This window comes from Vombatus ursinus, unplaced genomic scaffold, assembly GCF_900497805.2.
Source record: "Vombatus ursinus unplaced genomic scaffold, bare-nosed wombat genome assembly UNPS02014822.1, whole genome shotgun sequence".
Taxonomy (NCBI): domain Eukaryota; kingdom Metazoa; phylum Chordata; class Mammalia; order Diprotodontia; family Vombatidae; genus Vombatus; species Vombatus ursinus.
The window spans coordinates 14,601,594-14,611,953 of NW_020954600.1; the positions used below are offsets into that span (position 1 = coordinate 14,601,594).

The window sequence follows — 10,360 nt, forward strand, 5'->3', positions numbered from 1 at the left end:
CCCCGATCTGGGGCTGGTCCATCAGGACAGCTATAACAGAACATAGCAGCCATCAACACCCAACTTGGGGCTGGCCCATCAGGACAGTCTACAACCTAACAGAGCAGTAATCAATATCTGACCGGGGGCTGGCCAGCAGAGGGCGCAGAAGTCACAGTGCTATCCAGGCAGGGCCCTAGGTAATGGTCATCACCGTGGATGGGTTGACTTGGGCACTTCTTGCCACATGACTCTTGTATTCTAATTGCTCTAGAAGATCTTTATGCTTAGAAATAAAAGGGGGGCATGGGAGATGGGGGTTAGAAGCTCCTAGATGGGGGGAGGAAGGAGGCAGCAGGAGAGGACAGACAGCACTTGAGTCCAAAGCCCTCAACCAACATTTACTTGCTGTGTGATTCTGGGCAAATCACCAACAGTGCCCAGCCTTGGTTTCCTCATCTGAAACAATGATACCAGCCTCCCATGAGCACTATGAAGAAGTGGTTGGCAGACTTTAAAGCAGGAGAAAAACAAATCAATTTTGCCATCCTGTAACCACTGAAGTGCCTTGAACATAGTAGAGGGAAGTCAATAAATCTGGTGGCACAGTGTGAGTCAGAAGGACCTGAGTTCCAATCCTGCCTATGTAAGTCTGGACAAGTTAACCTCCCTCTGCCTGAAGAAACTGATATCATCCTATAAAATGAGGATAATAACAGCACCTACCTAACAAGACTATTGTGACGATCATATGACATTTGTACAGTGATCTGCAAACCTTAAATCGCTATATAAATGCTAGTTATTATTTTATTTTTTAATGAATAAAAGAAGTCCCAAAGGAAAAGAAAAGGACTAAAATAAGATAACACTCAAGGTCCTTCTGAAGAAGTCAGTAGGTCTCCTCATGATACTTTATACTGAGAGCTCTAGGCTCTGAAGGATTGGTCAGAACCAAGATAGTAAGGGTTCAGGTCAGCAAGCATTAAGTGCCTACTGTGTACCAGGCTCTATACTAAGCACCAGGGAGACAAAGGAAGGCAAAAGAGACCAGTCCGTGGTCTCAGGAAGCTCCCAGTCTAACAGGGAGATAGTATACTCTGCATGAACAAGGTATAGATGGGATACACTGGAGATGGGCTCAGCGGGAAGGCACTCCGGAGTAGGAGGACGGGGAAAGGCTTCCTGGAGAAGGTGGGATTTTCCATGAGGAGGAGGCCAGGAGGTGGTGGTGATGAAGCAGTGTCCCAGGCACAGAGGGCAGTCAGCGTCACTGGGTAGCAGAGTGAGGGGTGAGAAGACTGGGGGCGGGGGGCAGGTTGTGACAGGCTTTCAAAGCCAGGGGATTTTCTATTTGATCCTGGAGAGATCAGGAGCCACCAGTATGATCAGGCCTGCACTTCAGGCTGATGGCTCCGACAGCTGAATGAAGGATGGACAGCAGTGGCAGAGACTGGAAACAGGCAGACACCCCAGCAGGCTATGGCAATGGCACAGGTGGGAGGTGAGGGTGCATGAGGGTGGGCTGGCAGGATCAGAGGAGAGAAAGGGTGTGTCAGAGAGAAGTCACAAAGATAGAAGCCACAGACTTCGTATTGGGCGGGACAGTGGAAAGACTGGACAGGTCTCCAAGTCAGCTCTCAATGCTGCTCCTGACCCCGCTACTTAAGGTTAAACAGACATGCTTCTTAACCTTTGTAATTAGAAGGCTAGACTAGGCCCCCTTCCAGCCGTGACACCGTAACCCTTAAGGTTCCTTCCAGCTCTGATGTTCCCCAACACCCCCAAAGGCTCTCCAGCGCCTGCAGCTCCAAGATGGCGCCAGAACTCTTCTCTGTTATGTTGAAGAAGCCAAGCCCCACATTCACAGAGGCAGGAGCCCCTGTTCTCGAAGGGTCTGATGAGATGTTTAAATCTGGGGGGGGTGTGTGGTTCTTCCCTGTCTCTTGATTTTAACCTTATTGAAAGACAACACCCTCGACTTTTCTGAGTCCTGAAGTGGTATTCGTCTTCACCATAAGTTGTGATTACCTTGGAGAGGAAACAGACATCCTTCCCCAAAGCAGACCCCCACGTCTGCCACTGCGGGATTCAGCCTGAGACGTGACAGCCTAGAAATCAGGACCCACTGTGTCCTTCCAGGGACTTCCACAGGGGAGGCCAGCCTCCCTCTTTCCTTCAGGCTCTCTCCCAGGGGCCTCACTTGCTTAGGAATTTAAAGACAAGAGCGGGGAAAACTCAAGTTCCCAGGGCTTTCAAAAAGCTCCTCACAGCATTTAAAAACATAGAACTAGAGGACATTCAGACCAGCAGGGGCTAACCCTGGACAGAAGAGGGCTTTGAATTCACTCTGAACAAACAATGTGTTTTCTAGATAACAGGTATTTGCCTGGCAAACAGGGAATCCCTCACTAATAAAAAAGTCAACAGGGGCAAGAAGGGGAATCTTCTTGAGATAATATCCTTTGTCCCAAAAGCCTCACCAAGGGGATGCCCGTGACTGGAAACCGGGGGCAGGCTGCTCAATGGTACAGACAGAAATGGAGGCCAGGTGGGGTAAGGTGCCCCCCTCCCTGGGACGTACTTCAGGGAAGGGTCGGTGCAGATGGTCCCACTTCAGAAGCTTCATGTAGGCGTGGTTCTGAATGGTCAGAAAGCACGGTGCGGCCATCTCCTCGGGGCCCAGAGCACCCTCCCCAGCTGTCAGGGAATTTTTGTTCCTCTGATTAATAAGATCTTCTGAGGCTTCTTCTAGCCACTGGGTGACAAAGTCAAGGGCATCTGTGAAGGAGAAGACAGAGTTAGAGGGCACGTCTCTGGGGACTGTGTTAGCCCCCTCCTCTCAGGGCAGGCGGGACACCATGGGGAGGCTCCCTTGGAAGAAAGGCAAATGCCCTCCCAGCAACAACGAACAGACAAAACTAGGAACAGCCATGCCCCTAGGCTGACTGGCTGTTCTAGGCTGAACGGCTACTCTCACCCACCTTTTCTACTTTCCCCTTTACACACTCTCTGTTTCCATCAAGCTGTAGCAGAAAGGGTGCTGGATTGGGGCTTCGAGTCAGGGGGCCGCTTAGTACCTGTGTGACTGTGGGCAGGTCTCCTCCCCTCTTCTGCCTCTGTTTAATCATCTGTAAATGAAGGGGCTGGACTAGGTGATCATCTTCCAGCTCCACATGTGCGGTCCTGGGACATTTCATTTCCCGCCTTTGCCCAGGGGGCATTCCATGGCTATTCCATGGGCACTCCTTCCTCCACCTTAAAACCCCTACTTTCCCTCGAAGCACAGCTCAGGGGCTACCTCCTACAGGAAGTCTTTCTGGATTCTGCTCTTTCCTTCATGGTATGACTTTGTAAACAGTCTTTATTTATTCATCTGTGTGCATATACATCCTGAAAATAGAATGTATGCTCCCTGAGGGCTGGAATTTCATTTTTGCTTTTAACCCCATTTCCTTGCACACAGTAGGCATTTAATAAATGTTTGTTGGATGGGATGGCTGTGGCTGTTACAACTGTCCCTGCCCAAGACAATTCAAATAAATGTTTTTAAATGCATTTATGGTCTATTCTAAGAGTAAGAAAAAAAAAAAGCAGAAAGGTCTTCAACTACCACGTCTAGGCTGGCATTTGGGGGAGAAGGTCTGACACTTTTTAGCATATCCAAAGTTTTTTCCAATTTCATCTCATAAACATGCGCTGAGTGCCTGCTGCATACAATGCCCTATGCAAGGCACTAGCAGAAAACAGAAAAAATAAGATCCCCTGTCCTCAAGGGGCATATAGTCTAGCAGTGGGGAAGAGAGAGAGACACACACACTTCTCTTTCAAAGGTTCCTGGCTCCACTGACCCTCTCACTTAGGAACCAAGGATGGAAAGACTACAAACAGCCCCAACCCTCAGGGTGCATACGCTCCACAGGTCTACAGCATGTACAGAAAGAGTCAGGTGTAAAGAACATTGAAGGTGTGGAGGCTGAGGGGTCGGGGGAGGCGTCCTCTTACGCGTGGCATGAGCTGAACCTTTAAGGAAGGTGGGGGCTCGGGAGACGGAGGGGACTGCAGCCTGCCTGGGAAGGGCCCAAGGGCCAAGCCAGAAGGAGAGACGGTCAAGGGGAGAGGGGAGGGAAGAGGACTCCGACCAAGAGAAGGCGCAAGAACACCACGGAAAGCTGAAACGTACTTGGTTGTTTCTCGAAAAATTCTTGAAACTTCTTCCTTTCATATTCAACTGACTGGTGCATGAGATGCGGCCTAATGCTACTGACAGCAAAGTTAGCCATGTCTACCTTCATTAGGTCTAGCACGGAAAACATTGCCCTGCAAGGCAGAAGGAAAAGACTTTTTAGTGCTACGCCCACGTGACAAGCAGACAGGCCTGACCGGGGGCCTCTGCCGCTGTGTCTGTCTGACCCTCACAGCTGTCTCTGGGGGGAACCTCTCCCCTCCCAGCCCCAGATTAAACACTTCCTTCGACAAAGGGACGACTGAGCAGAAAATGTCCGAGGACAGCCCAGTGACTGCGGGCCTCCCCGGCTTTCTGATTCCTCCAAACACAGCTTCTTTGGAGGGAGCTTTTCATTTAAATTGTGAGGGCCGTTTAGAACGCTGTTCTTCTGGGTGTGCTTTCTGGCTCTGTATCAATGAATAAAAACCTTCCCATGGTGCTCTCAATTCTTCATGACATTCACAGCCTGGATGGTTCATTTTAAAGCATGAAGATGTCCCAAACGGAGGAGGTTAGACAGAAGCCCTTCAGTCTTTAAACACCTTGGGGAAGGTGTCTTCAGGAATGGCAGCTCATTCATCATCTACTGGGGGTCTGAGAGGGATGGTTAGACCCGGGCAGCAAAAGGGAAGGAGCACAGGATTTGGAACCTGAGGACCTGGGTTTGAGACCAGGTTCTGTTACAGTTACACTCCCTGCATGGCCTTGGACAAATCCCTTCCCTTCTCTGGGACACAGTTTCCAAATCTGTAAAATGCCCAGGCAGTCTCTAAGGCATGGAATTCTTCACCTTTTCTGGGTCACAAGTGGACCTATGGGCCTTGGGTTGTCTGGAGAGGCTCATGGAACCATTTTCAGAATGATGCTTTTAAATACATAAAACACCTAAGACTACAAAATAAACCAATTATCCTGAAATACAATTATCAACATATTTAAAAAAAAAAAACAGGTTTCTGGAGCCTAGGTAAAGAACCCCTATCTAAAGCCTTGTTCACGATTAAAGTCTATGATCCCATCCCCTTTTGAAACACATTTTCCTAGTCCTAGTAACTGCTCAAAGGGACAACTGTCCTTCAGACCAACTGTAAAGGGACAACTAGGGATGAAGGGGAAGTAAAAAGGCGTCTTTTGTGTTTGCACTTGTCTGAGGGCCTTGCACGTCCCAAGGACGTGGTGTATTCACCAGAGCACTGGCTCCGTTGACATCCATCAGAAAGACGCTCTGCACAAAGCTGTTTCCAGCCCTACCGCTGAGGGAGAGGGAGCAGAGCATGTTCAAGGTGATGCTGAAATCAGAGACAGGCTAGCCCCAAGCCTCAACTCGGGCTGGGATGTAGGCCATACAGCAACACCCCCATGAAGAAGCTCCCACCATAATTAACCACAACTAATTTTTGTTGGTTCTGAGAACATTTCCTAAGCCTTGAGGATGGATGGCGGGCGCCATGATGACTCTGGATGGTTCCCAAGAGACCTTCCTCATCTGTAAAATGGGACAGAGGGACTGGATGACCTCTAAAGCCTTGCCAGTTCCAATCCTAGAGGACTTGAAGTACCAATTAAGCAACTCGGGAACATTAGGTGGTGTTGGTATGCCAATTTAGGCCCTGCCCTGCCCAGGGGAAGGGAGTGCAATAAATGTCTTCTTAAGACCCATCAAGTCCTGTGATTATGATTATACTAGATGTGATGACACATTAACAGACTCTCCCTCCCTTACTACAAAGAGTTACAGGGACAGATATGATGTTTTAGAAATAATCTCTCCCTGCCCCCTAAAATGCCCGAGATGAAAAGCAAACACTCAGGCCCTCTACTTGTTTCTTTCTCTACACCAGGCACGGCTGAGGAGGCTTTGGGGGCACTGACCAATCATGTCCTGAGTTCCTGAACCAGGCCAGGGCCCAATGCTCTCCTGGTGGACATGGAAAGGAGCCAAATGCCTCTGGACCAGGCATGCCTTCAATGCCCTTGCCGAAGCTAGCCGAAGCTGGCTCTTGGGCTTCACAGGTCTGGCTGGGGGGGGGGGGGGGGGTAGGGTTTCCTATGGGACTGGCACAAATGTTTAATGTTCTACAAAGAAATCATTTATCTTTGGAACTGGCAGGTCACCACTTCAAGGTTTTCATCAGAATGTAAACAGACCTGGCAACCTGTGTTTTAATACACCATCATCATAACTCGTATCTGGGCAATCAGGAGAGCCCTAGGTCCAAATCCTGTCCCTGATCCTTGTAAGTTGTATGACCCCAGTAGGCAAATCAATTAACCTCCCTAAGCCTCATTTTCTTCAACTGGAAAATGGGGCTCTTAAACTATACCTCTACAACTCTATCACCTATTTCACGGGGTTGTTCTGGAAACCCCAAAGTCACTTAGAATGTGAACTCTTATTATCACTGAGACATTCCTGCCAGAACGTTCCCAAAGCCCACTTACAAGGAACCAGACACTGATCTGCATTTTCTCCAGAGGAATCTCCACTGGGAAATTCCTTCCTTGCCTAGAGACCTCACCATTTTAAAATGGCTTCCTTCGAGAAGGTGCTCATTGAGGATGGTGATCAGTCAGGGAGAAAATGCTCCAAATCCCACTTTGATAAATTTATCACATGAGCTGTGTGACCCCGGGGAACTCACTTCACTTGACCTCAGTATCCTCATAGGTTAAATAGGTGTGGTAGGACTTTTAAGACCCATTTTACAGGGTTGTTGAGAGGCTCAAATGAGATAATACATGTAACGCCCTCCACAAACTTTAAAGCGTACATAAATATGGTCTCATTACTGCTACTTTTATAGTTATTATTGTCAACTCAAATCACAAAAAATACTATTTTGCTAAAGAACCGATGTCTCCTGGTATAGGATGAGAAGGTGTGGATTCAGATCTCTACCCACATGGTTAAGATCCCAAATCTCACGGTGGAAGGACTGATACTCATGGATTGGTACCTCTCTTGACAGATAGAGGGATAGGATTCTTTTTTTACAATGGCCAATGAGCAGGTTGGAAATAAATAGGAAGTAAGCAAAGGCTAGTATTCAAAAATGAGTGGTCAGGGGAGCAAAAAGCCTTACAGAATGACTTCATCAGTTCAGCCCAATTCAGGAATGGGCAATTATTAAGCACTTATTATGAGCAAGACTCTGTGCTAGGCTCTGGGAACACATGGACAAAATGCAAAACTAATTCCTGCCCTCAAGGAGCTTTCATTCTGCTTGAGGAGGGGGGAAGAGATTAGACAGCTCCCCCAAAGGGCACAGAGGGCATTTTCTAGCATACTCATTCTCCAAGAGGAAAGAGGACTCCTTTTCCTCAACTCCAAGTCCAGCTCCAAAGACAGGATCCATAGTTCACAAACACCTTCCCATTTATGGCGATTTTTGTACCTGAAAAGGGGAACTATTTCCTTAATGTCCTTCAGTTTCTTAATCTCCTCATCTCTAGCTGGGGCACAGAGCGTTCCCATCATCCCAATGATGAATTCAGCCAGCCTGGAAATGTCCAGGGCTCCATTCTCCGCCTCCTGCTTTATCAGGTCCAGATCGAGGACTTCTCTGATCTGGTTTCTCAATCTACTGTGACCAGGCAGCAGGAAAGATAAGAGGGTCTAAAAGAAAGCAGAGTAAAGCTCAATCAGCATTTCTCAGACAGTGCACTGGCTACGGACCTGCAGAGGAATTCCACCACAATCCACATAATGACTGACAGAGAGCTAGACTGGGAAACGCTTGGCTGTTTCATCTCTGATTCCACGCAGGAATGGACAAACCACTTTAGGGAGAAACGGAAGGGACTGGATTTCATCTGTTTAACTTTAAAGACTCCAGCCAGCACTGAAGGGTCACTGGACTTGGAGGCAGGAACGCCAAGTCTCAATCTTGCCTCCACCACTTGTTAGAGGCATAACCGTGGCCAAATCATAACCTCTCTGGGCCTCAGTTTCCACATTTGTAAAATGGAGGAATTGGATTAAATCTCTGGCTCTTAAATCTAGGTTCCTTTGATCTATGTGATAAGAAGTTTAGACCTAAATAACCTCTGGGATCCCTTCTTACACTGCGATTCTGTAATAAAAAATTTTCTTGGTGATTGTGATGAAAAGTAGAGCATATCTGTTCCCTCCTTCCACCTCTTCTCTCAATCATCCCAAAGCCAGGATTTGAAGATGTGTTTACTCGTGCTGTACTGCTGGGATGCGCTGGAAATTGCCAAAACTATAAATAACCACAATAAAATAATAAAATAAAATAACTGCATTTCAGTTACTTTCACACTATGCTTTTCTTAGTTTGCTGTCACAGTTATGGCTTTAGCAAATATTTCTATCACTGGAGGCCCTGAGACTGCCACAGCAGCATGATCCAATGGAGAAAACTTTCATCATGATCCTTTTGTCTTTTTAGCTGTAAAATGGGCATAATAAAACCTTTGGTCCAGGGATTCAGAGAGGGTTAACCCAGTAGGGAAACATCACATCTGACGTCTGATGAGTTGTGGATGAACTTCTCTTCCTCCTTACCTCTCTGATCTCCCCAACAAGTTTGATGGCGTGGTCATAAGTTGGTGGATCTTCACTTAGTTGGACACTCAAGCAATCCCAGAAGGCTTTATGGACAATCTCCCTGACTTTCTTCTGCAAGCTGTGAGCAAATAAAAAATGCAAAACTCTGAACTCCAAATTACAGACCCAAGAACAGAAATCACGTGGGTTTCAAGAACTCCGAATGTAAGTAATTAGTAAACTCTGAGAGCTAAATAATTTATTAGTTATCAAATGTGAAAGTGGGAAAAATTGAACAAGTTCAGGATAAAACAGGCCAATTCCAGTCGTAACTAGATCAATGACAGAGATAATTTTCTCTGTCCTCTGGTAACAATCTTCTCTGATGTTTTATCATACATGTGACCCTGAATTCTTGTCTTACCAAGTTGGGAAAGATTCAGGCCATAGGACCAGCATAGGGGGGAATGGCAAAATAATCTGGAAATTATGGCTCAAGATTGAGAAACAAAAGAGGCTGAAGACTTGTAGGCTACCCAGAAGCTTCATCCCTCTATATCATGACTACTGTCTTGCAGAAGAGATGGAAAGTGAGCATGAAACAGCACAACAACAACAATCTGGCTTTATTTTGATAGAAAATGGCTGGTTAACAATGTGTAAGTCATTTCAGGATCAGCTGACCGCAGGCACTCCTTATCTCATTAAAGCAAAGGTCAAAATCAACACACTTTAGTAGAAAGGAATTAAGATAGGAGAACACTGTGTATAATTATAGCTGTTCCAACCTGACCTATTCAAAGAAGTTACTGATGGCCCCCAAATGAGAAGTGGATAAAGGAAAAGATATGGATGAATATCATTCCCCTAAGAAAGTTTAGCTTACATAAAAACAATTATTACATAAAAACAACTCACTAGAAAACCAAAAGAGGACAGAAAGCGTCTCAGCTAGGAAATACTTGAGCTCTTCATTAAGGAGAGACACAGCAGCCCAGGGCAATGTTGGTTTAAAATATAGACTCATTTTTAAAAGTTTATAGAGGAGTAAGATTATAAGGTGTATTGTCCCCCAAAGCATCGAAGCACACTGTAAGAGAAATGAAGCCCCACAAATCTGGAATGAGTCCCAACTAAGCCACACACAAAAGAGCATTTATAGACATAACTTGAATGAGGGCACGCAAACAAAAAAAAAAATGGAACCTATCTGTCAGCATTTCTATGATAGACTATTTTCATCATTGAAATAGTGTAATAATATCTGGGTGGGAATCAATCAACAAAAGTACTTACTAAATGCCTAGTACGGCCCCAGGCTCTGTGCTAGGTAGACACTTACCACCTCAGCCCCCAATGTGCTACTAGAGATGACAAACCAATGAAGAAAGAGATTCCAAGAGCAGGAGTATCAGACCAAGTAAATACAAACAAACTCCATCCTGGGAGAAATACAATTTTGAAAGCACTGAAGGATTTGAAAACTATGAATGACAGGGAAGATACTGAGCCAGTGGAGAAAATGACAGCTTCATCTGAGCACTCCAAAAAAGGTGACTAAAAGGAAATCACAAACTACCAACCCACGTGGCTACTTCCTCTGTTGGTCTTTACTAAACACAACAAGGGTAGACTTGATGGAA

At 46.3% G+C, this 10,360-nt stretch overlaps 1 protein-coding gene across 2 annotated transcripts in view; it reads right to left on the reverse strand.

The window, feature by feature from the left end:
• Positions 1-10,360, reverse strand: part of TCP11L1 (t-complex 11 like 1) — a 42,455-nt gene that overhangs the window by 10,046 nt on the left and 22,049 nt on the right. For both annotated transcript variants that reach the window (XM_027837758.1, XM_027837759.1), the window contains 4 exons: positions 8,736-8,856; positions 7,603-7,823; positions 4,163-4,299; positions 2,564-2,760 (listed from right to left, as the gene is read on the reverse strand). In XM_027837758.1, coding sequence (XP_027693559.1) covers positions 2,564-2,760; positions 4,163-4,299; positions 7,603-7,823; positions 8,736-8,856 — 676 coding nt within the window. The remainder of the gene's footprint in view (positions 1-2,563; positions 2,761-4,162; positions 4,300-7,602; positions 7,824-8,735; positions 8,857-10,360) is intronic.